Source organism: Callorhinchus milii, unplaced genomic scaffold, assembly GCF_018977255.1.
Source record: "Callorhinchus milii isolate IMCB2004 unplaced genomic scaffold, IMCB_Cmil_1.0 Scaffold2, whole genome shotgun sequence".
NCBI lineage: Eukaryota > Metazoa > Chordata > Chondrichthyes > Chimaeriformes > Callorhinchidae > Callorhinchus > Callorhinchus milii.
This window is the reverse complement of record NW_024704743.1, coordinates 24863008-24890869: the sequence shown is the minus strand read 5'-3', so window position 1 is coordinate 24890869 and position 27862 is coordinate 24863008. Positions and strand designations below refer to the sequence as shown.

At 37.3% G+C, this 27862-nt stretch overlaps 1 protein-coding gene across 1 annotated transcript; it reads right to left on the bottom strand.

Moving 5' to 3' along the window:
- Positions 1 to 157: 157 nt before the first annotated feature.
- Positions 158 to 27862, bottom strand: LOC103176324 (collagen alpha-1(VI) chain-like). Its single transcript, XM_042346169.1, is given in 34 exon segments — positions 158 to 827; positions 1651 to 1857; positions 2651 to 2837; positions 3717 to 3826; positions 4729 to 4862; positions 5032 to 5040; positions 6043 to 6079; positions 7632 to 7667; positions 7829 to 7894; positions 8288 to 8350; positions 8439 to 8474; positions 9050 to 9100; positions 10009 to 10071; positions 10630 to 10692; positions 10783 to 10845; positions 11794 to 11856; positions 15445 to 15480; positions 17242 to 17295; positions 17490 to 17552; positions 19062 to 19124; positions 19722 to 19775; positions 21281 to 21325; positions 21413 to 21439; positions 22471 to 22497; positions 22609 to 22653; positions 23591 to 23644; positions 23733 to 23777; positions 24398 to 24418; positions 24523 to 24543; positions 24644 to 24757; positions 25737 to 25896; positions 26735 to 26935; positions 27542 to 27686; positions 27775 to 27862. Coding segments are annotated over 34 exon segments (3057 nt in total). The 3' UTR covers positions 158 to 221.

The following is a 27862-nucleotide window of genomic DNA, read 5'->3' as shown; positions in this document are numbered from 1 at the left end:
CCATATATAAAACCCATCTTTTCATAAACATCCAAAAACACATAAGAGTAGCACTGAATCTTGATTTGAAAACTCTGATCTAAACTGGTACTGCCAATATATTTACCAATCTAGTTGTTTCTAGAATATAATTGTGCTGATGATCAATTATTCTATATTTTGCTTTTAATCAACTACAACTAGGAGCAACTTTCCTTTGTAATTGTACTATTTTCCGATTTTCACTGCAGTGATACCTTGCGAATAAGTCTATGGTGCATGATTATTTTTGCTAAATCTTTATACTGTGGGACACGGAACACCCTTTCTTCAACAAATGTATAGTTGTAACCGCTTTGCCTCCCTGTAACCAGCTGACAGATACCATCTTCATCAAATCCATCTCCCACAACCACCGAATAGACCTGTATACCAGCTGTCATGGCGGCTGCTGCCTGAATAGGAATTTGCTCTCTAACTACCGATAATGAACGACCGTCTGAAAATATCACGGCTTTCTTTTTAACATCAGTGCGGGCTACACGTTTGTAAAATTCTGTAAGATATCTCAATGCATCTGGGAGATCAGTAGGACCATCCATGTAGTTAATGGCTTTAACTTTTGGGATTACGAATTCAATTCCATTGGTGAAAGGAACTTCCAGGATCTGTTGGTTGTTGCCGCTGTACTGAATCACAGCCAGTCGAAGGATCTTCAGTGGATCCATCTCTGATGAAAGAATTCTTCCGGCTACCTGCTCCACAAACTTCTTCGTCCTTTCAAAGTTTCTTTTCCCCACACTGGTAGAACCATCGAGCACGAGTGCAATATCAGTGGCCTCCGTAAACTTACCTACAGTGTGATTCAAATTATTAAATAATGTCATGCTCTAAAGCGAGTGAATAAAATCTGTACAACATTCTAAATTGAGTGCACACAGAATACATGTTGTTATGTTGCATGCTAAAAATTTTGTGCATAACATATTTATACAATTTTGGGCCTCTCAAGAAAGAACTACGGTTGCCCTTTTTCTTCGCACCCTCCTCCTAGCCTGAGCCAATGGTTACACCCTCACCACAGTTGCAGGTGAGACTCACTTATTCAGCAAATAGCAGCATTGGTCCCTTTCCTTTCTGCTTGTTTAACTGAGTCTTTTGCCATGTAAATCTATTCACTAAACCACTGGGGAAACAATTGTTTTTCCAAACTACAGTTGCTATATAAGTGCAAGTTATTGTTGTTGTAAAACTCAAGCGTGATTCTTACCTGGACATCTGAAATCTTGATGTTTATCTGAAAAATCCAAAAAATATATTACATAGTTACAAAGATATACTATGTCATTATAAAGGCCTTCCAAAACAGTCAACTAACTGAATATTAGGGTCTGATTGTTTTGTGTGTAAATTAATTCATTATAGAAGGAATACAGGTTAGGTATGTGGTTTAATTACACTTGACTGAAGTTATTCATGAAAAGAAAATGTCTCTGACCTTGCCAATGCAAATTAATGCAACACTATATCTGAAAAGGATGATGGATTTTAAGGGACAGACATTAATAATATAACAGCGTCACCTCATCAATATGCAATCAAAGAAGGTAACATATCTTGAAGGATACATGTTATGATCACAATGCTCATTTCAGACTTTGAGTGATAAACTTTTTTTTAAATAATAAAAATGATAAGTTTCATACCTCCACAAATATAATTAGTGATGTTCTCAAATAATGTTTCATCTAAAAGTTGAGCATGGTCCATAATAGGAAAATATAGCCCAGGATTAAGTGATGATTGACAAGTAATCTGTTGAATCAACTGATTGTTTGGTGAGGTTTTGAATATGTCTCCTACGCCAATGCCAATAACCTATAAGAAGAGACTACAAGTTAGATTTCTGCTTTTCAAATACAAGTTGTTGTTGCAGGGATACATTTTTGAACTTTCTCCTTTCTAACTGCAACATTTCTAATTTTCACTGCACTGATAGCTTTTTGTAGGACACAAAAGACCCTTTCTTCAAGATAATTCCCAAAATGTTAAAGAGACTGTTTTTTTCTCACTTAGCTGTTTTATTTCTTTCTGCACGATAAATGCAACATACCTGCTTTGTGAAAAGTAATGGATCATGGAATATATGGCATCAGTGTGAGGTAAATTGTAGCACGACAGATTAACAAGCCAAAGCTAAACTGGCCGAGGCCTTCTGAAGATTTGAAGAATTCAAATTAGAAGCCTTTTGTTGCTTTTTAGTCCTCTTTAACATTCTCTATAAGTAGTACACTGAATTGGATTGTTAACCTAGTCTATGATCTCATAGCCCTGAAATGCATCTCATAATCCTTGCATTTGATATAGTGCCTTATCACATCACTGCGCCATCCCAATACACCTCAATGGATTTTACTATGAAGTGTAATAATGTGTATTTGTAGACAAAACCACAACCTTCTCACTCAGAGGTGAGATTGCTACTTAGGCAGGTCGACACCAAATTTTAAAATATTGCTTTGAGGTCAAATAGTTAATAAAAACATAATATACTAATGAACAATAACCACAATTGGAAATATTTATTGGATGGTTTATAAATAAGTAATTAATGTATCATGACTTAACCTATGTTCGGTTTGGTCCAAAGTAGGATCAAATGGGTACCTACTCTTAGGTTTGGCACATCACACAGGGAAGATAATGGTTTAGGATCTCTTGATATATCTGATCTTCCATGGGTTAACACAATGGCAACCTTGTTGGTAAGCTGGGATGTGCCAAAAGCTTTTTTAGCAAAATCCAAAGCTTCTCCTGTGTATGCTCCTCCTGCAATCCAACGCATGTTTTTCACAGCCCTGAAACCACAAGACATACAGTTTTAAAGGGGTCGTGTCACAACACTACACAACATTATGAGCTGCATATAACAAGTTGAACTAAGCTGACTCTGCAGTGCAATTCTGGAGGAATGCTGCATTGTCAGAGATGCTATAACAGATGAGGTTTCATCTGTTTTTTTCAGATGGACAATGAAGATCCCATGGTACTAATGGAAAATAGTTTCTCTGGGTGTCCTGGCCAACAGTCTTCCATAAAAGACTATAAAGAAGGTCATTCGGCCCATTATATCTGTGCTGGCTCTTTGAAAGAGCAACCCATTCAGTCTTATTTACTTATCTTTCCCTAAACAAATTCCTTGCAAATTATTCCTTCTTAGACATCTATCTGGTTCCCTCTTGAAAGCTAATTTGGATTTTTTCTCAACAACCATACACGGCTCTGAGATGATTGACAGCCTTGGGGTCCCTTGTGAATGGATGGGCAATCGAGCCATTCACAAGTGGTTCCAGCTGTCAATCAATCACAATTTAACTCCTCCCATTCCCTCCCTTGGTTCTTCCCCATTCCTCCGCCCCCCCCCCTCACTGATTGACAGCTCAACTCCAGCCACTTGTGATTGGCTGGAGTCTGCTGGCAATCAATCACAATTTGACTCCTCCCATCACCATCCTGATTATATATTTAAAGTTGAAGGTGGAAAAGGTCTAATTTTCTTTAATTTAAGTAATGTGATTTGCTCTTTGTAATTTTATTTAGATGATACAACATGACGGACCAAAGAGCTTTCTTATGCGCTGAACATTCCAAATTTAATGGCAAATTATTAAGTATAAAAAATGAAATACAAGATTTTCTTTTTAAAAGTCTGAACAAAAATATTTTGATTTTTTTACCTTTTTAACTGTGTGAGAGATTTAATGGTGGGGTCATCCATAGACACAAGTTCACGTGTTTGTTCATGGCTGTATTGTATGACACCGACTTGTGAGCTCCCTGGAAAACTCTGTGTGAGAAGGATTAATTCTTACACCTTCCTTCTATTTTACATTGTTCTCTTTGTTTACATGTCTAAGATAGTTTACTGAGCGTTTTTCTTGTCTTAAGGAAAAACTTTGAGATCTGGGAATTTATAAAGATATTGAAGCCATTTTCACTGCCATGTGTTCCCATGGGATTGAGATGGAGACAGTTTATAGTTCAAATATTCTTTACAAGTAAATTTATACAAGTTAAAGAAATTCAGTTTGAGTCTGAGTTCAGTTATAGCTTCAGCTATTTTCTAGATATGCACACAAACTGGAGGATGACTCTTCCACACTTGGTACCATACCTTTTTTAACAAAAAAGATCATAGTGAACGAATTACACATATTTACTCCAAGTAATTTTCAATTGACAGAATAACTTGAGTATACATAATCCTTCCTAGACCTTTGTGGTTTACATTTTATACTTTAAGTCTAATGGCCATAAAATAATAATAATAATCTTTGCATTCTGATATAGCACCTTATCATGTCGTTGAGAAGTCGCAAATCGCTTCACAGAATATACTGTGAAGTGATTTGACTATATTTTCTGGGCTTAAACCCACATAAGTATTTTAGAAACCATCATTTTCTGTGCAATTGTTCCTCTGATGGAAACATAAATATAGATCAATGGTTTAGGCAGCACCCCCATCAATCTTAATATTACTTCAGTGTAAAATCTATCCAGATGTGTCCATTCTACACAATCTCTAATTAGTGGATGTAAAACACAGAATCTGTTAACAAATGAAATTAAGATCATTATTTGGATACTGTAATTTACTGAGCATCAGTGCAAATGGGCAGGAAGCTGTACCCTGCAGCGTTTTTTTTCTGGTAATGAGATAACCTTGTGTTCCTCCCTGTTACAAACCTTGATTTTATCCATTTTCATAATCTTGTTAATGACTCTGATGATAAATTCTTTCTCAATAGTAAAGGTTTGCCGACCAACACTTTCAGAGCTATCCAGTATAAAGAGCAGTTTCACCGCGCCACAATCATTGTCTGAGACGGAAAAAGAGAAAGACAAAACTCTTGTTAATTGATCATAAAATATAGATCAGGAAAAGAGACAACATATTTGGAGTGATGAAACATATTTGATATTCAGGAGAGCTAAAAGCAAACGGTTTTAGAGCTACCTACCTACATGAAACAAATGAATTATACTTACCGCAGCTTGCTGAAAAACAAAATAAGAAAATGAACGGTATTATCAGTATTTTTAGTTCAGGTGATCAGCTAATTTTGTACCCATTACTGAATCTGATGACATTTTGATCAAAGATTAAAGTTACTTTATACAGGAGCGTACAATGAGAAATCAATAAGAGGGGTGAGATTCTTCTAGTTGGAAAATTTACCTTCCTGGCCTAACAACAAGGAAATCCCAATGTTCACACTTCCAAAGTCAATGACTTTACTGGCCAGCAGAGATTCTATTGAGAAAATAAATCACACAACTACTGTGCAGCGGGGTTTGGGATCCATAAAATCCCAGCCTGCATAATAGTGAGGCTCAATAATAGATAATAAATAGTATGTGTAAAACTGACTGGTCCTGGTTGGTTCCTGCACTGAAAGAAAAAATGGTCAACTTCTAGTTCATTGGATCACCACAAAGCCAATTCTTGTTTTCCGTGCATTCTCAAAGTGAGAAGTGGCGTTGGGGATGACCTGATAACTCGGAAGTTTCGTGAAATAAGCTAGAAATAATCTTCTCATCAGGTTGCCATTGGTGTCACTTCCTTCTTTGCGCATTTGCAGCAAGCAGAAAATGATGTTCATGGAGCCTATTGACCTAGAAGTTGGCCATTTTACCTCAAAAAGACCAATGTGTGTGAAGTGAATGTGTGCATATGCATGGAATCCACAGTCCAAAGAGTGTTAAGTGAATTTGTACTATGGTGAAGCGTGTGGTAACAGAGCTGTTCTGTACTTACTTTGAAACAAAACATCAAACTAAATAATACAAATGTTTCTGAAATACTTGTATAAATCTTGTGAAGAGATAGCAAAATTATATACATTTAACTGAAATGCTACATAATTATTTTGTATAATAATAATAACTGTAGCTGCAACTGTATCAACTGCAAAGGAATAAATAACTTTCTAACAGCTGTTCTTTCCTACCAAATGTAATAATGGGCTTAATTCTAGAAAACATTCAGTGAATACTTACAGCAGAGTTTTTGAATGATGTCTAATATTTCACACTCCTGCAGAAACAAATCCCAGTAATAGATTGTGCATAAAGTGATCATAATCATTAATATTTTCAAATTTATTCGATTAACAACAACAAAATTACATTTGTATAGTGCCTTTCACGTCGGGAGGATAACCTAAGGCGCTGGATAGACAGAGTTACAGACCCGAGCTGAGGGTCAGGGTTGGGGAGGGTGGAAGGCAGGGGGGGAATCAGGGAGATCGAAAACACGGTCGAAGAGGAGGTAGTTGAGATGGGTCTTGTAGGTGGCAAGGGAAAGGGCGAGGCGGAAGCATTGCGGGATGGAGTTCCAGAGGGTGGGGACAGAGTGACGGACGGCCCGCCCGTCAATAGCGGGCTGGAGTCCGCTGAGCAGAGGGAGCGAAAGTATGTTTGAGGGTTTCGGCGGCCTGCAGTGTGAGACGGTGGCGGAACCAGGTGACGTTGTGGAGGTGGGTGAAGGCAGAGCGGTTCATGGCACAGATGTGGGGTAGAAAGGATAGTTGAGGGTCAAACAAGACCCCAAGGTTCCGGACTGACTCAGTGAGGTGGAGTTTGCAACCATGGATGGTGATGCTGTCAGTGCCTGAGTTAAGGAGACGCTGACGGGAACCAATTAGGAGAGCCTCGGTCTTATTGACGTTCAACTGAAGAAAGTTAGCTCTCATCCAGGAATGATGTCCAACAGACATTCTGTCGGGACAGCAGTATTCCTAGAGTCAAGGGTGGAGGTAGAGAGGCAGAGTTGGGTGTCATCTGCATTTATAATATAAATTAAACATTTATACTTCAAAAAATGATACTTTATATAGCTTAAAGCATATAACTTAAAGCCTTCAAAATATATTCCACAGAATATGTAATTATTATGTGACTTAAAAAATATATCAGATACAACAACAACAACAACAAGATTCCATTTATAAAGCGCCTTTCACGTCAGGAGGACGTCCCAAGGCGCTGCACAGTTGGGTCATGACCCGAGCAGGGGGGAAATGGTCAGGGTGAGGGGAGGGAAGGGAGGGAGCAAGGAAGGGGGAAATGGTCAGGGTGAGGGGAGGGAAGGGAGGGAGCAAGGACGGGGAAGAGAGTCGAGAGGGGAGCTGAAGGCTCGGTCAAAGAGAAAGGTTTTGAGACCGGCCTTGAAGGAGGAGAGGGAGGAAGCAAGGCGAAGGCACTGGGGGATGGAGTTCCAGAGCCTGGGGGCTGAGAGGCTGAAGGCCCGACCACCGATGGTAGGGCGGTTGGGGCGGGGGACGTGGAGCAGACCAGAGCCAGAGGAACGGAGGGTACGGGCAGGTAGGTAGGGGGATAGTAGGTTGGAGAGGTAGGAGGGAGCAAGGCCGTGAATGGCCTTGTAGGTGAGGATGAGGATCTTGAAATCAATCCTCTGGGGGATGGGGAGCCAGTGGAGGCGAGCGAGGGTGGGAGTGATGTGGTCCCGAAGCACTGGTGCGGGACAGGACACGAGCTGCAGAGTTCTGAATGACACCCTGTAGATACCCTGAAACAAAGTGCTCTGAATCAAAAAATTACAGTGTACACTGTAAACTATTACTTACATCTGGTCCTGGAGGTCCTATTAAACCAGGAAGACCCTTTGGAATTAAAACATGAATGAGTTAAGACTATATTTGCTTGATGTTATGATTGCGGCATTGTTTTGTCTGTTTTCTCTATTTGAAAATTTTAAATACATATAAATATATAATTCTACCGATAAGGTAAAAGAGAAAAACATAAAAAAAGAGACACCTACAAAATCTCCAACTGAACCACGGTAACCCTTTTGTCCTTTGGTACCATCTTTTCCTGGAAAATTGTTCTGTATCAAGAAACAAAGCACACTTTTAAAGCATTATTTATTTTAACTAATTTACACTAGAATTTTGCTTTTGCTTAATGTTTTAATATTAATTTGAAAAATAATACAGGCATTTAAAGGAACTTGTAAGCATTGATGGTTCATTTCCAATGGGCATAATTTTAATTACTTCAATGGGTATTCAATTTTATGTAGTTTTTTATGACTGTAGCTGGTGAAAGTTTAAAAATAAACTAGTTTGCTCTATAAAGCACATTTTCTTAAGGATTACAATTTCAACAACTATAGAGGTACATTGCAAGACCCCTCCAAATACTATTCATTCTATAGCTGCTTGATTTTCATTTGTTCATTCCATATTAATTATATTCCATGTTATGATCAGCAACTTACATCATCACCTTGAATACCCGACTGTCCTCTATCGCCTTTTTGTCCCACGTAGCCTTTAACACCCTATGTTGGGTTAATAGAAAATAATTTTGCGACACTGCAAAATAAACTAGGAATCTAGTAAATTCTGTATTTAGACACCTACAAGTACCTTTGGGCCAGTTTGTCCTCGTAATCCGGGAAACCCCTAGAAAGTTAAAAAAAGTAGTATTATGGAACAAATTGTGATGATCTATTCAGTGGTAGTTCAACCTTTTGGCCTCTGAGCGCCAGATGCTGGATTTGAAAAATGTCCGTGGGCCGTAAAACAATATTTTACGCTGGTTGGCCGGCAGCGTGCAAGCCCCTGGTGACGGTCTCCTGATTGGCTCGGGGTCTGTGTGTCGCCTTTATCTGCTCATCGGATAATGAAGTTGGGAATGGTTGATGGGCCGGATGTGGCCCGCGGGCCACCAGTTGGGCCACCCTGATCTGTATAATCATACATTGTCAATGGTGTTACATATAACACAAGCCTTCAGATTACTTGAGGAATATCAATGTATTTAAGAGGGAACTCAACTCGTACAGGAGGGAGAAGAGAATAGAGGGGTATAGGAGAGGGGAATAGGAGAGTAAAATGCTTGTGTGGAATATAAACACCAACGTGGACTAGTTGGGCCAAATGGTCTGCTTCTTAAACACCAATGTGGACTAGTTTCTGTGCTGTATGATTCTATAGAAATCCACATAACTGAAACAGTAAATCTGCAAATGTCTTACTTGGAATCCAGGATATCCTTTTATCCCTACACCGGGTCCACCATCATCTCCCTATTTGTAAAGAAAAATGTAATAATTTAACAAATAAGATGCAATAGTCTATCAAAATATTTCAACTTGGCTTTCAAATTAATAGCTCATTTTCCAATTAAATTTTATGTTTTTCCACTGCAGCAAGTCAGCAACCGAAGACCTAGCACATCCCTGAGTGAGTCAATCATCACTCATATAGTCAGTGGCAGAGGCTAGGAATCAGGTATCTAACCCTTCTATTTGTGGGGAAATTGCATTGTTTGGTGAAGGTGGAAAACAAAGAAAGATAACAAAACTTTTTCAGTCAGTGAAACTTTTTAACATACAATCCAATAATTTGCATATCATCAAAGAATAACAAGAATGATAGTCTGCTCCCAATCAATTTCTGTATCACTTATCTCATTTATGGTGGTCAAGGGAACATGTCTTGTTCCAGACAAACAGCTACCTTCACTAAATATAACTAACTTCCCATTTACACTGGTATTTCTCATTAGAATGCATCTATTTTCTGCACAAATGCACCAAAATAGTCCCACATACTGACGTAAGACAACAATCTGGTTGGTTCCCCTCATCTTAGTTGTCTATGTTGTATTAATTTATTTTACCTCCCTGAGCCAGGGAGAGAGGTGAGGTGACAAGAGGTATGTTTGAAGAGGAAGGTTTTCATGCATGATCTGAAGATGGACCAGGAGTGGGGCAAGGCTGAAAGCATGGCTATCGATGGTGAAGTGGAGGGGACGAGTGATGTGCTGGAGGCCAGAGCCAAACATACAAACGAACTGTATGTCCGTGAAGCATATGTGAAATTGATGTTCTCCCAGTTTTACTGTCCCTTTGTTGCAAAAATTATGACACTTATTTTAAGGCTATTTGAGGTAATCTATCGTAGAGTTGCTGTATTATAGTTTGATCCTTACTCTAATTCCAGCAGGGCCTGAGTCACCAGGTGAACCTAGAGCTCCTTTGGCTCCTTTGGATCCCTAAAAAAGCAATCAACACAATTAGCAAAGGAAACTGAAAGCAAATCTTGTTAATGTCAAATTTTATCGATTACACGGACATTGAAACTAAATTTAATAGAATGAGGAGTAATGCTTCAGTTGTTTGGAGAGTAGATCATATATTTAACACATAATTTTACATGTAAAGTTATATTGCATGATATTGACCACTGGCTATGATTAATATATTATTACTGAAGTGATGACGACAGTCTAACAAGCCTGTGCTGGTTTACGAGATATAAATGTAACTCTGATTTTTTGGTTGAATTATACTTTTAGCAAGAAAACTGCAATCCCACTTGATGGATGGCCTAGCTTCATTGATATCAACATTGAGAACAGTGCCAGATTTCCACCTGAATGTGGGTGTCATCAAAACTGCATGGAAGATTATGGATTTCTAAGTAACATATAGATTCAATCATGTGGCTTAACCATATTTTACAAGTCAACCTCATTACATGTAATGTAAATCCAAAAAACAATGTCAAATGTATTTTTGAGAGCTAAATAGTTCCATCATAATATTCGTACCTCTCTTCCTGGTATGCCTGGTTCACCTTTGTAACCTTTTAGACCATTTCCACCTTGAAAGCCCTATATAAATAATGATAAATGTGTTTAATATAATTAAATGCAAAATTGTTATAATCATCAGAAATTGAAGGAATTTCACCCAATGCTTACAGGAGAGCCATTTTCACCAGAAAGACCTTCATGTCCTTGTGCTCCTGCAGGTCCAAAGCTACCCTACAGGGTGTAATAGAAATAAGGTGAGAAAATCATTTTTGATTTACCCAAAGGAAATCATCCAAAATTCTCTCCTCACCTTCAAGAAACTTCACATTTGTACTGGATTATTATATTATTTTATATTGTTGTATTATATGAATCACATTTGTAAGGCTTTTACTTTCATACACAGGGATGAAATCCATGATTCGCTGTTATATCAATAAAGGAAAGCAGAGGATACATTATATCATAATGGTTCTTCATCTCTTTACATATCCTGTATCATATTAATTATTGCAGCACAGAATGATGGGCTAGAACTGATGTTTCTATGAACTTTAAATAAGACATCACAGTTAAGACTCTTAATAATTCTTCATACTTCATGGAGTGGTAAATCTAATTTTAGCCAGATATAATTGGGTAATTAAACAGTATAATGTGTATATTGTAAATTGTTGCTGTATATCTGTTCCAGTTTAATGCAAAATGTCAATGAAATCCGTAAAGATTATATTACCAATAATGATAGCAGAAGTTTGGATGATTGCTCTGAGGAGCATGTTAGTAATAATGTAATGTCCCACAAAATCAAAAGAAGTAGATTTTCACTTGTGATTCACAATACAGATGCAGAGTCATTAATCTTGACAACTGTCAGAGGGAAATATTCAGTATTTTCGCAGGGGGCAATGTTCACTAAATTGAGTTATCCTGTACAGTGCTGTCACACAGGCTGCCCGACTTCACAGTGCTGACAGAGATTTGGTTATAGGAAGCCTGCCGACTGACTTGGCTGTTGGAGGATGGCTTTGGAAATGGGTGTCTGGATAGAAATGGATGGACAATGCATTACTGAAAAAATAATAAAGGGGGGAAAAAAGAACTCAAACCAATGTTGTAGTATAGCTTGATTATATTGATTTTCAAGCATTCCCATAATCTGATTTAATTGTCTGTTACCTTGACTCCTCGGACTCCTCGAACACCTGCAGGACCTCGCATTCCTTTTTCTCCTTTCGGACCCTGCATGAAAAGATTTTCCAATGGTTGAATCAAATCACTAATCCCGCGCTACTGAATGTTTTCAGTCATTTTCATTGGGCAGCAGATTCCTTGATCTGCTTAAAAATGTATTTTTCTGGAAATGCCTGATCCATCTCCAAAATGACCCTTTGCTTCGGACACACTATGGAAGAGTCATCGTACCACTTTGGTAAACCAGAACCTTAGTTCCATTGATATAAAATCTGCAAAAAATGTTCAGATACAGTTTTAATGTTTCACTAGTATTCCAAACCCAACTGGCCTGAATTTCAATCTAGACTTTGCCTGTTCAAACCATTTAGTGTTAAAATATAAGGGCATAGAGAAGAGTGGAAACTTATTAGTATTGGTCTCAATTTGGAAGATGGTTCTTTTCAAGAACTGTGGAAAAGCGGCTTCTAAATTAACCTACAAATGTAGTCAAAGCTGTTGTAAGCAAACACAGCAGTCACTAGTACAAGCAAAGTCCCACGAACAGCTTTGAAGTGAATCGCCAAATAATGTAGAGTATCGTTGGCAAAGGCTTTGGGAGAATCTTCCTTCTTTTTATTTGTCACAGCATCCTTTTTGTCCGCTTGTATAGGTAGATGGGACTTCAGTCTAATACCACATTGAAGAATAATATCTCCAACAATGCAGCACTTTTCAGGACTGATGAAAAGTGCTAGTATGTGTGCTTTCTAATATGTGAGCTTGTTCCAATGTGGGCCTTGAACCCAGAATCTTCTGCCCGAGAAGCAAGAGTGCTATCATCTGAGTGAAGTTAACATCTATCACTAACACTACCCAAGTGAAACAGAAACAAGATTTCACAAGTTCCCATAAAACTGTTTAAAAAATGACAAAATTCAAGCACTTAAAACTTACAATGGCATAAAAAATGGATTTATATCTTACTTGCATATTAGAAAAAATTGGTTGAGTGTAAGAGGCATTGTTTAAAATCATATACCTGTAACAGTTTTTAAACTAAATCATTATTATTAGATTTAGGACAAAAGCCAGCTACTCAGTGCTGGAAGCAAGTGTACTCAGAGGTCTCCATAAAGTTTAGTCCCCACAACATGGGGTGGCCAATTGCATCAGTACATATTATACTACACAGCAGAAAAAGTATCTTGAAGGTTGCTAATTAAAACAGATTCTATTAATATCTTGGCTTTATAAATTAGAAAAGATCGCTACTTGATTGAAAATGAATATAAGACCTGCTTTTCTTAAACTATAAAGAGAACTTGAGTGAACTTGAGTTTGTCTTTTTTTAAATATCAATATTAAATTGTTTTAGAAAACTTATGCCATACGAAGGTTTTCTTCCCTTGTATACATGCTTATAGTACTGGTTTTCAGGGAATGGTTCCCAGTTGGAAGTGCAAGCAGCTCCTGGATTCCCTTTATAAATTCCCCCTACCAAAGTCTGCCAAAGTGAAATATGACCAGAACCTTTTGGAGCAGATGAGCTGGTTAACAATAGTTTGTCCCACTGGTAATCTGGAATCTATTTCATTTATTTTTCATTTCGCTGGTGTTAACTGTAGCAGAGGTAAGTCGAAGTAAAAGCTCATCTATCTTTTTACTGTGGTTTCACAAAGATTGATTTGAATCAAAAAGGCCTTTTCGGTCTTATGATTCCAGAACACCTACTGTCTTCCCATCACAGCATCAAGCTTTTCTTAAAAAAAATCAGTGTTTGTTTTATGAATTCAGTGTTGTGGCCTTAGTTACCCTTTTTGGCAACCTATTCGTGATTGTTAATTTGTCAATTACTCATTGGGTAAAAAATACTTCCCAGTTTCCCGCAATTTCCCTTTGCAACTTTAAACCCATGTCCTCTTATTTTACTGTTGTGGTGCATCGTGAAGTGTTGCTCTGGGTTTTCCTTTGTAATTCCATTTCAAATTTTTACACACCTCTATAAGGTCTACTCTGAGACACCTCCTTTCAAGACTGAAGATCCCTTGCTTGTCTAATCCGTGCCCATAGCTCATTTCTCCAACTCTGGGCATCATTTTCGTTGCTCTCCTCTGTGCTATTTCTTGAGCCTGGGGAGCCACCCCATGTTGTGGGGACCAAACTTTATGGAGACCTCTGAGTACACTTGCTTCCAGCACTGAGTAGCTGGCTTCTTGTCCTAAAACATGGCAAACTTTTGAGGTTATCAGGTCACTGCTCATATCATTTTCTGCATGATGCACACTTCCTGTGCACTACTACATTTGTGTGCAAATCTTAGGAAGCACCATTTAATGTTACATCTTATTTGCTGTGCATGACAGCTGGCTGCAAGAATGATGTTCGCTCCACTCCTTGTATATAGTGCACATGCATACAACACACAGGAAGTGATATCAGTAGCGCTCAAAGCCTAGATGTTAGCCATTTTGTTTCACTTGATTACACCTCATTCTCTGAGCCACTGGAACAGAACCTGATTAAGACTGCAGAAACTCATTGCATCCAAGAACCCTACAGCTATGGAGACAAGGCTTTCATCTCATGGTTTGGGTTGGATTTAAATCCAGATTCCAGATGTGAACAGCAGCATTGAAAATAATTGTGACATCAGTCCCTTGCAATTTTTTACTTACATAGCCATTACCAAGAAGTCTCCTCAACTATCTTCCCGCCAGTCAGCAGAGCTGTACAGAAATCCCCACAATTTGCAAGGCTTAAATGATTGAAAAAATCATTCTTATAATTTTCACAGTCATTAACAGTGCACATTAGTTGCACAAAATGTCGGGTTGAAATTAATATGATAATGTGAGCATGCATCTGTTAAAAACTAACTTTTATTTAACCTGTGTTCGCAATTAAAATCATTGATTTAGCAAATTTTAAACCTAATAAACCAATTTATTACTTTACTGCTTTCGTGATAGATGTTCCAAGTGAATTGATTACATTTAACTTGACAATTAAACTGTTAGCTCCTTTCAGAAGTACTGGTATGTTTAACAGCATGGATCTGTTAAAAACTAACTTATGTTATCATTTAACCTGTATTCGCAATTAAAATCATTGATTTAGCAAATTTTAAACCTAATAAACCAATTTATTACTTTACTGCTTTCGTGATAGATGTTCCAAGTGAATTGATTACATTTAACTTGACAATTAAACTGTTAGCTCCTTTCAGAAGTACTGGTATGTTTCTGTGGCTGGAGGCATACTCAGCTGTTGCCACCCAGCTGCCTTGCACATGACTGAACTATAAAAATAGTCGTTGATCTAGCCTGAAGTAAGCAACATTGAAATGGTACTCATGTCCGGACTGCTTATCACCAGAAGCCAACAAACTGTTAAGCTTGTGGCATTCCCAAACTGTTTCTAGTTAGAGCATTAAATTAATTAAACCTGATTGATTTGGAAGTTCAATTCAACAGAGGGAGTGATAAGTCAAACTAGCTGAATGTAATATGTTTACCTGGCGTGTGCTATGTTGCACAATACTAATTTAATCCTTGTCTCTTCAAGCTTGTCAACGTTGCTGTTTATTTCCCAATAAAAATAATGGAGATTCATGATATTTCTTGATTGTAGATGTTAAAAAGAAAATACACTCACCTTTTGTCCTGGAATTCCAGATGTACCAAACAGTCCCTGTGTATAAAAAAAGTTATTTTTTAAAAAATAATCTTGGTACGTATTTAGCTATCAACTATGAACACATCGAAATATTTCTAGATGTGTTACTATCACTAAATTTACCGACCTTTTACAGTGTATACTTATGTGACCCTCTTTTTCTATAGTTACAAAGCAGCCAGCTGTAGGACATACATGCAGGCATAAAGTGCAGTTTTTCATTAATTGTCAAAACTATTCCAGTGAGTGTTATGTCAGCTACGAATGAGATTTCCCATTAAAATTGTGTATTGGCAAAGGTACTGCATATAACTCTCATCGGACATTTTTACCCATATATCTCACATGAAAACTTTTACATTTGGTGATACTTTAATGCTGTTACATTTTAACAGAACAAAAACAAACTTCAGAAAATCTTTCATTGAAGTGCTGTAGCTTAGTGGTTAGAGCACTCGCCTTGCAAGCGAGAGGACCTGGGTGTGATTCTCGGTAGGGCGAAACGTTGGGCAAATTTCCTTACTCCACAAGGCTCTGTTCACCTAGCAGTAAGTTGGAACCTGATTGTTAGCCGATTGGTGGATTGCTTTACCAGGGGTAATAATCTCTTTAAAAAATAATAATTTGGTCACTCAATCCACGACTGTTTGTGGGACACTCCTGTGCGCAATTGGCTGCTGCGTTTTGCCAACAAAATATACAGTCAATTCACTTTACAGCATATTTGGTGAAGCGCTTTGAGACGTCTTGAAGACGTGACATGGAGCTATATCACATGCAAGGATGATTATTATTATATGCGTTCAACATCAAAATGTTTTCGGCTCCTCTGATGGCCAAGTCAGTAAGGATACCATCTTATGCAGTACTGTGTCATACACAGTGTAGAAATCTGCAGATTCAAATTCTAAGTTGAGCTGAGTTGGCTTTAGGAAGCATCTAAGACACTAACAATTGGCCTTGTTGAACTTTGGTTAAAAAGGAGAAATTGCTCTTGCTGAAAGATGCAGTTGTCAGGAGAGGGTTATTTTACAGAGAATTGTTAGAATGTTGAATGCTTTGCTGGCTGCCGGTATCGAGGTAGAATTCATACTCACTTTCAAGAGGGAACTAGATATATATCTAAAAATGAGTAAGATTCAGGGGTACAGGATAAAGGGAAGCACCATGACCTAGCACCTTGTGAAGGGCGCTGTATATAAATGCAAGTTGTCGTTGGAAAGATTACTCTTTCAAAGAACCAACATATGATGTGAATTCAATGGTTCTAAGAAGCACGGCTGTGGTGCCTATGCAATAAAATAGCCTGAAAAATATGAAAAATGACCATTGGGGCAAGGTCCCAGGAGAAGCCTAATGCCTGTGTAACCATGCTACATTTGTAGAAAAGAAAACTGCCTTTGGAAGAGGAGGACAAGGAGAAGAGAAAATTTGAAGAAGGAAACAGAAAATTGTTCTAGTAATGAAATATTTTGTTTTGGGCTCAACAAAATTCAATAGTGCCTTTCATGACATATCTATTTAAACAATTTAAACAATTGCCTTTGCAATTGTGAGAGAAGTGAGAGTTTCATGTATTTTTGAAACTGTTGTGGAAGACAACATCTTGCTTTGTGATATTTTGGTAAACACTTGTGTTATTCCTAAAAAAAAGCATTCTGTTCCATAACTATGGAATATCATTAAAAACGTTTTGAAATGATGGCCCTGATTTCTGGGTCCATTTTACACATTACGTTTCTCAGCCGACTAATTGCCTTTCATTTATGTACTTACATCATCACCTCTCTGTCCTTTGCTTCCTTTAGGTCCCATTGATCCAGGCACACCCTAAGATCAAAAATGACACAGGATTGCAAACAATTCAAATAGCACATTGCATTTTCAGCACAGTTGATAAATCACTAATATAGATTTCAAATAAAATCACTGACTTAAACTTGCAATGAATTATCCCATAAATCAATGTAAAACAAGCAAAAGTCCTAAAGGCATTAATTAAATAAATGATTCTAAAAGATTACCTTTCGTCCTGTTATTCCTGGTACTCCAGGCAACCCTGTTGTGCCAGGGGGACCAACATCACCCTTAAGAAAAGATATTTTCATATTTTTAAAAGAAGTTCTTTATGATCTTTTTTTTCAATTGGTGCATTAGTCAGCAATACTCCATTAGTATTATCAGCTAAATATATTAAATACCACAACAATAACTTGTATTTATACAGTGCTTTTCACCCAGGATAGTGTCCTGGAGTGCTAAATACTGTACTAAACAGAATGTATTAGCGACATGGGACAAATGGCCTGTTACTGTGGGATATCACTCTATGTAGCTTAAAGAACAAACTTTTGACAGCATATGAATTTTAACTAAGCGTCTCTACTGTTAAATTTACTGCAAGATGAATAAATAATAAGCCTATCATTTGATATAGTGACTTATCATGTCGGAAGGACATCTCAAAGCACTTCACATGATTTACTGTGGGTTATGAGTGACCGTGTATTTGTAGGCAAATGCAGCAGAACAATTGCGCACAACATAGATCATGCAACCTAGGTGTCAGTATCAATCCTCAGCCGTCCTTCCTTCCCACATCCAGTCCCTAATTAGAACTGTATTCCTCCACCTCTGGCACATTACCTGCCTCCAACTATATCTCACACACCACGCAACTGAAACCCTCATTGAAGCGTTCGGCAACTCCCGCCTCGATTTTCCCAATGGCCTTCTTATCAGCCTCTCTAGCACTCCAGTCACAGAATCCAAATGATTCAAAACTCCGCCGCCCAAATTCTCACCCACACCAAACTCCGCACTTCCAACATCCCAGTCTTTTCCAGTCTCCAATGGCTCTCTATTTCAGAATGGATCAATTTCATGATCTCCTAACCGCCCCTTTCTCTCAGCTAGCTCCAGCCTACTAAGCCACTAAGCCCCCAAACTCTGGAACTCTTTGCCTCAATCCCCCTGCTTTGCCTCCTCCTTCCACGTCTTCAGAAGACCTTCCTCTTTGACCATGCCTAATGTCACCTCCCTCCTCTCATCAGATCAATGTCAAACTCCTCTGCTCTTAAGTACTCCAAGGCTATGCTCCACGTGAAGGGCCCTATATAAATGCAAGTTGTTGTTGTACATTATATTTGATCTGCCCACTCTCTGCTCAATCCACTAATCCGTTCATATCCTTCTATAGTTCCTTAACAAACTCTTCAGACCCAGTTATGGTCCCTATTTTTGCAGTGTATATGCTAATTTTGATACTGACCCTCCATATCCAAGTCCAGATCATTTATTTATATTATGAAGAACAATGGCCATATCACTGATCAATGAATATATCCATATTTACATCCCTACAATCCATAAAACATTTAGCTCTAACCAGTTATAAACTATATACTACTCAAGGGGGAAATCTTCTAATCTCTAGTGCTACTTGGTTTCTTCATTTTTAATCAAAACAATTGCAATTTTCACTGCTTATCTTATTCTAAAATGAAAGCTGGGTATAAAGGTAACGCTAAGCTGTGCTTACTCACTTATTTGTGATAGTTCTCGAGAATAATATTTTGCACACTATAAAGACTTACTTTTTCTCCTTTAGCGCCAAAGGAGCCAGGATCTCCTTTCAACCCTGGGGACCCTTGTTCACCCTAAAATTATGAATGACAAGCAAATTCATTCAGTTCACATTAATGTCCTCTATTGGTGCAGAATACCCTTCTGGGCATGCTAAGCTTTTTTTTAACATTGGCACTGAGCTAATACAGTACACACATTCAAATTGGCAAAGGTATAAACATCTTCATAGAGTATTGATTCATTTTGACACCATGGTTTTAAATATTTTGCTTCTATTTACTACCTTTATTGCAAAATCATTCATTTTCCCAGTCAAATCATCAAAAACTCGTATTGTTCCAATTAAACAACTTCATCTTCCAAACAATGGATTTGGGGGAAAGCAATATAAGACATTCCTATTCTTCACATAATTGGACAAAACAAGACCAGCTCTTTGTAAATGTTTTGGAATTTTGTTACCCTTAGGCTAAGATCATATAGGAATTGTGTTACACTGATTAAAGTCAAATTTTCAGTCCGTTGCCGAACTTCGTGGTATTAAATTATTGCTGTGCTCTGCTAATGCAATTGATTATTTCATAGGACTATGAATCAGGTACTACTTAAACATATTCCAGTTTTAACTCTCAATAAAGAAGAGTGAATAGTAATCTGACACGACTTACATCATCTCCATCATCTCCTCTACAGCCAGGTAAACCAGCTGGACCAGGCTCACCCTAGAAAGACAAGGGACCATTTATGGCTTTTCTTCCCATGATTTACTTAGGTTACACAACAGATGTAATTTACTGAAACACTGCCGGACATGTGGAGAAACATTCTTTTGCCCACTAAATAGAAAAATAGAGTAATGCAGCCTTCACACTTCTGTAAGAAACAATTTTTAATCACATGGTCACTAGACTAATTTGGATGAAGAAGGCCCATCTGATTAAACCTTCCAGAAAACCCACCCTCCCATCAAGCTGCTCTTTAATTGAGTCCAGCATCCTGGACACAACTTATTTGCAGTCACTAATTACCCTATGGGTAAAGAAAAACATCCCTGTGTATGTCCTGAAATTGACCTGTGTAATTCTAAACTTATGTCCTCTTTGTTTATTCTAACATTGTTTTTGTTATGATTTTTAATTCCATTTTAAATTTTGTACACCCTTATGAGATCCCCTCTGAGTTGTCTTCTCTCAAAACTGAAGAACCTTAGCTTATCTAATTCTTGCTCACAGCTCATTCCTCTAAAACTGGGGATCATCCTTGTTGCTCTCATCTGCACTAACTATAGATCCTGAGCAACTCTCGTAGTATGTGGTGATGAGAACTGTATGCAATACTCTAAGTACAGCCTGACCAGAGTACTATATACCTTGAGTATACCTGGGGATCTGAACTCTACTAATTTAGCAATATAGATCAGCATCTTGGTTGCCTTGCTTTTTGCTGCTTCACACTGGGAAGTACGTTAATTCAACTACATATCTTGCGTAGAATTGTAAATAATCCTTGCACTTGATATAGCGCTTTCCACGTCTTCTCGACATCTCAAAGCGCTTCACAGAATAGACTGTAAAGTGAATTGACCGTATATTTGTGGGCGAAACGGAGCAGCCAATTGTGCACCGCAGTGTCCCACAAACAGTTGTGGATTCAAAATGACCAATTTATTATTGTTTTGTTTTGGAGGGATTATTATTAGGCGTGTGGAGTAAGGAAACTTGCCCAAGGTTTCACCCTGCCTGGAATTGAACCCAGGTGTCTCGCTTTCAAGGCAAGTGCTCTAACCAATTAGAAAGGATTAATCGAGGGGGAGAAATCCACTCTCTTCCTAACCAAAAATTAATCTTTCCTCAATGAGGACCTTGGCTGCCTATTCAGTACAATCTTATTTTTTGGCTGGGAGAGAGCTTGATTTTTGCCCCTCTTCAGTCGATCAAATCTAAAAAATATTGATGTTAAAACAACAAAAAGGTAAGAGACGATAATTTGATGTAGAAAAAAGATTAATTAAAAATGTTAAACAAGCCTTTGTTGCAGAAAAGAATTGAAACATTACACACTGGGAGTGGGGTTTCTGCCACCTATCGATCATTTAGGGTTAAACATCAAAAAAAGTAATAAGAAGTACTCATGAAAATGATCAATGAAGCCTATTGCAGAAAAACAACAAAATATAACTCCCCAAGGTTAATTCCATTACACTATATTGCAAGAAGCTTGTCCATACCTTATCCCCATCTCTTCCTTCAATACCAGGTGCACCTTTATTTCCCTGAGTATTAAAAATAAATATTGTATGCAAAGAAAATTACAGAATTTATTATAAATGCATTTTTAGAAGGAAATGTAATTATCGAACCTTCAGCCCTGCAGATCCTCTGAAACCCTGTTGAAAATGAACAAACTATTATCCTGAACAAAACCATGTCAATAGTATCATTTAAAGAATATTGAGGAATTCAGAACTATTTCAGCAACAACACCAAATCATACAAGAAGTGCATAAAACTAAATGGTGTCAGAAGGAATGGACCTGGTGACAAGGACAGCTATCCTCTGTGTATTGCAGTAAAACACTTTACAGACGAAGATATTATGATGACAAAGAGTTTCACAATACTGATTTCTTGTGAGTCTTCTTGTGCATATGTTTATTTAAAACATTTATGGATGTATTGGGGGTAGTGTAGGTCTCACAAGGGATTTAAATGCACTGCGTTGGTCGAAGATTGCATGCTGTTTAGAAGCAGCACTAAGCTCACACCACACAAGCCATTTAATTTCACATAAAGTGGCTTCCAGTGGTGGACCCAGCAAGTGGCGTATTGTCAGTGTGGCAGCACGTTGAATCCGCCGCTCAACATTGGAAGAATGGCTACTCAGTGAATGGATCACAGCAGCCAATTTGCACATAGTAATGTCCCACAAACAGCCAAATGGGTCTACAGTTTCATGTTCATCTAAAGGACAGCACCACTGAAAATGCATACTCCTTCAGCACTGTGAACTCAAGGTCCCAATGGAGGGATGAGACCCAAAACCTTCTGACTCAGGGGCAGGAATGCTACCAACTGACACCTAAGGGGACACACCATGTTTAATAACTAATGTACAGTATAAAGCAGCTAATCTCCTAATTTACTGAATATTTTTTTTTCATCATTTTCTTAATTTACACGTCTTCAATTCTGCTGGAAATGGTCTATGACATTGAAAACAAGAAAATGTTATTCTATAAAAACTCAATACTGTTTGCTAAAGAGTTTGGCTATGAAAAGTAATGTTTTAAAACCCACTTTGGGTATATAGAATATTACATTTTAGGTTCAGTGTGGATTTCAAAGAAAATAAATCCAAATGGATAAAGTTGCACAATGTCCTGGGGAAGGGGAGGAACTATTCATTGCATCTCAATACCTTTGCACCTCGAGCACCTTTGTCTCCCTGTGAAATAAATATAATATTTGTCAACTGCACAGCACAGTTCAATTCAAAGGGGAAAAAACTTAAGATAAATGCTGAAAAATCTGCATGCACAGTGATAATATAGCTGACCTTTTCCCCTACATGCCCAGGAGGACTCATATCACCAGTAACACCCTAAAGAAAAAAAATAAATCAGCAGGTTCCCAAAGGACCAATACCTATTTCTAAAAAGACTGCAGGAACAAATCAACATTCAATCACAATCCATTTGAAATTGCCCTAAATTGCCCACTGTGTATCTTCAATTCTCATCTAAAGTACAGTTGAAATTAATTATATGCCAACTGGAACAAATATCTTTAAAATCGATTGAAAGACCTTTGATTGCAACTTTCTCGGGTAAATCCACCTATCATAACTAATCATAATTTCCAAATGAAAGGATGATTCAATATCAATAATGAACTTTCAGTAGAACAGAACTAAGACTGTCTGCTTGATTGTCAAACCAGACCTGACGCATCTTATCTACCAACTAAACAGCCGACCTTAAATCCACACAACTATACTCTCACACATTCATTATTGCTAAACTCTAATGTAAACCACTGCTAATGGTTTCACATTCACAGTTTACAATATTATTTAAACAATTTGATAAAGTTATTTTCTTGCAATCACTGCTACTCAACCATTAACAATGTATGCTATGAGGTTGATTGAGAATATTTTATTCTGGATTTGCTGTGGGGTTTTTGCTGACAGAGGTTATGATGAAGGCCACCAATTCATACATTCCATGTTGCTGCCTGACAGTGTTATAGTGATGCAATAATGACTGTGACTTAATTGTGAAAAAGAAGTTAATGATGATTAATAACTGATCATAAAAATGAGAGAAAGTATTATATAATCAGTTGCCATTCTCATGGCAACCTAAATACAAGTAAATATGTGTTTGGTGTTAAATGGCTGCAATGCATATTGATGAATTCATTTGATGTGCGACATGAAAGATTTGTTCCAGAATAATATTTTAATGTAATGGCAAACTATTACATACATTAACTGCTGTGAACATAATTTTTTAATAAGTCAAAAAATGACAAACCATTGAACCAACACCTCCAGCATTTCCAACATATCCTCTTCTTCCATCAGAGCCCTTTAAACATTTAGAAAAAATGTGTTCAGGTATTTGTACAAGCCATTATTTTTAAAATAGATGTTCTTCACAATAAATTGTTTCATACCCTTTCACCAGGGTCACCTAGGCTTCCAGGTATGCCATGATCAGCCTGCTCATAAAAGGAAAATGACAAAGAAAATGAGAAACTAAATGCACGTAGGAAGTTTTTTAAATTTCACTATCTCACTTATTTGCATCAAATCCATACAATCTAACAGTGTTCTATTAACTATTAAATGGATTACTACAAAGAAAATAAGGCATTTAGGGGTATTAAATTCCTGAAGTTACTAAGTGCAATGATTTTGAATACTGTGCCTATTTGCCTTTTCAGTGCTCTGTATATATGCTGCTATCTATGCTTTAGCAACATGAAAAGTTTCTCCCTCAATTCCATCTTTCTCCAGAAATATATCCATTTATATTATTCAATCCATTGGCCTTCTCAGTTGACTTATTCATTATATCAATTATCATTTGTGTGAAGTATTTTTGCCTGATTTCTATTTATTCCTAATTTCCCCAAATGTAAATTCTATAAAGTTTGAAACCATCATTGGTATGAATAATTTGTCTCAGTTTGTTTGTTTGCTTTTTCAGCTGCAACCATACAATGGCCTGCAGGCTTCATTGGCAATTACTTAGTTAGTGTACCTTTGCCTAATCTGAATTTCTATTTGTATCTTAATATTGGAAAATATATTTTAAAAAAGACACCCCATATCTTACCTCACAACTGTAGATGCAGCACTGCAAAACAAATATAGATATATCAATAATGCACCCATTCAATAAAATTAAATATATGTTGAAAAATCTAAATCGTAATCGATTGAGGTTAAAATATATCTTACCAAAGGTTCAGAATCCTTGTACTGGAAAACAAAGACAATAAAGTGATCAAGTTTGATTAATAATCAATAAATGTATTAGGAATCCCAAATAAGTCAAATATGCAAGAATTATTATACTTACAATCTGATCTATAATTGAGCTAATTGTGGTTTGGAATACAACTTGCTCATCTTGCATCATTGAAAGATTCTTTCTGTAGTGAAAATCAGTTGCTATTGCATTTATTCCTTCTTCCTAAAAAAGACAGAGACAAATAATCTGTACCAATAGAATATACCTTTTGGTAAATTGATGAATACAAGATTTATTTCAAAATGAGCCCAAATACAATCTCTTAGGAGTACAATAAATGTTCTATTTGATAACTTATTATAAAGTATTTTGTTTATATTGATAGAGAATAGTTACAGACTATAATTATTACAGGATGATAATCTTAAGTAGGTGGCCATCAGCAACATAAACTACTAGAAATCGTATACAGTTTATTCTCATATATAAATTACAATTTAAGACAATTAATAAGGAACCAAAGTGACTGGGGATTTGTTTTTGCACAGAGAGTTGTTAGGATATGAAATATCCAAATTCAACCCTTTTGGTTTCTGGAAGCACAAATAACCTGAAAAATGAATCAAGGCATCCTATGAATAAGCCACAAATTTTGCAGGCAAATGGTTGTTTTAGAAATATATTAAGTTTGCCTATTACTTTCTGCATATAAAGGTAACGTATTGTTTCATGTAATGGCCCTGATGTTTTCAGTGCACCTTATTATGTTGGGGCGCCTCAAGGTGCTTCTCAGTCAAGCAATGGGACTGTTTTTGAAGGCACACAGCAGCAATTTGCACCACCAATGTATCACAAACAACTATAAAGTGAATGACTGAAGTAATTCCACAGAACAAGGGAAAAGTGGAGGAGTACAGGGCACGGGGAGATGACTGCAAATGTTGTTAAAGAGATATGTTTTTAGGCATGATTTAAAGATAGATGGGGGTGGGGGTGGGCCATGGAGAGGTAAAGGGAGGAATTACAGACATTAGTGGTGTAGCAACTGGGTCTACTATTAGACTATTAAAGTTGAATGGAATCTTTTATTATCATATTTTATGTCGAAAACATACCACAGTGCATGCAATACAGAATTAAAATGGTTATATATTTTTAACAGTTTTCACTCATTTGTAATGTGGTCAGTAATTACACTTACTAGGTGATTTGGGGTAATTGCTACTGTAAACATTTTGATATCGAATTCTTTGGCCTCTTGAACAGAAAAGGAAATACCCCCACATCGTTCTCTGTATCCATCAGATGGGTGTCCATCTGTTATAATCACCATGTATTTGTTACCATGGATGTAGGTACCCCTACCACAGATAAACAGGAGTGAATTACAAATCTTTATGCATGAATGGACTGCACAGATTTCTGAAAGAGAAAATCAAAATTATTTGTCCATGATCTTCAACAATTAGAAATATAATATTACTGTCTGGAAAGCACAACGGTAAACCTAATGCAAAAATGTGTGGCACCATGGAGTGAAGGGATACATGTCTGAATCCCACGCACTTTATACCAAGTTCCTGAGCTCAGCTATGAGTTGAATTGAGATCAAATACCAGATATGGAGGGAAGGAAAATCAGAGGGAGAGTTATCACCAGGCCAATTACGTGTACATCATAGTGGCTGGCTAAAATGTGGCAGAGGCCAGAAACCTGGTAGAAAAGTTCTTGGCAATAGAGAATAATAATCATCTATTCTTAACTGTACAAGTCACACATCAAGTTATTTTTACAATTATTCTCTTTTTAAAATAGAGCAGTATCTTACAGCGCTAAATTGACTTGTTGTAGATCATTTCCATTTAAGAAATGTGCTACAAAATTGATGTGTTATTCAACATGTGGATTACTTTAAAATACAAATCTTATTATCATAATACTAATTCTGCAATACAGAATTTTTTAAAAGTACAATAATATATATATTTATACAAGTACGTTGTGGTATTAGATATATAGTTATCAACCTCATACATCTTTTCAATCAATAACCAGATTGAAATAACATCCCTCTCCAAATTAAGGTTTGCAAGAGAACTGGATTTTATTCAGTAATTCCGTGGTCTTGGTTTTATCACAAGATGAACTGTTGCACAATAACAGAGTCATTAAAAATATACAGGGAATAATTGTAGTTACCTGGACATTAACTGCCCTGTAGCAGCAGTGATGGCACAGTCAGTGTAGGTACCCTTGCCAATGTACTTCACGCCTTGAATTGCTCCTTGCAGGTTTAATTTATTTGCTGATAGACTAGTTATCTCACTAATTATCTTAACTTCATCACTGTAGTGTAAAGCTCCAACATTCCAAGTCAAATTCCGATCACATCTGTAATACCTTTGAAAGCAAACAATCAGTTATCTCAAATCATTGATTTTGGCCGTAGTTTGTTTAGTTTTACAGTGGTTATGGCATCATTTGGCTTGGATGGCAACTCTCAAGGGACAAAACTTTAAAGAAACAAGAAACACCGCACAGCTGATCAGGTGTAATGCCCCCAAAATTCAATACTCCGCAGCTGATGTTTACTGCTTAGACTCCTAAAGGATACTCAGATGAAGAAACAGAACTGGCAACAATTGTAGAACTGTTCGCCACCATACAGACACTTTCAAAAGCGAAATCCAGGTAAAATAAAATAAAAAATATATCCCACAAACATTTAGAAAACAAACCTATGGCTGAAAACTGTTGGGATACTAAACCAATACTCTGATTTGCATTTTCAATGCCGTAGGCAAAGTTGCTAAACTTCGTGGAAACATCGCATTATATGTCACCTTTCACGTTGGGAGGAAATTCCAAGGCGCTGGACAGTCAAGGGTTTGTACCTGAGCTGGGGTTTGGAGTCAAGAGGGGTGGAGGGAAAGAGAAATTTCTCAGCCAACTTTAAAGTGTAACGGGCGTTATGCATACGGATTAAGAACAAAAGATTCAACTTACCTTTCTTTCAGAGCGTCGACAAACTCAACAGCAAACCGTTTGACCTTTTCCACGACAGACCCGTACGGCTGTGCTCTCAACGCAACACTTTCAGACGTATCCAACAAAATATACACATCAACGGGGCATTCTTCAAAAGCAAAGAGAACGACACGGTTGAATCAAAAGACGAAAACAAAGTTGAAAAACATTGCGTCCTTGGTCAGAAAGCCAAGTTTTGTTTGCTTGCTTACCTTGAAAAGAATTTCTATGAGACTGCAGGAGGGAGTCAGTGGGGTTCATGTATCCCATTAGGAGTAGGACACAGAGGAGAGGCGACAT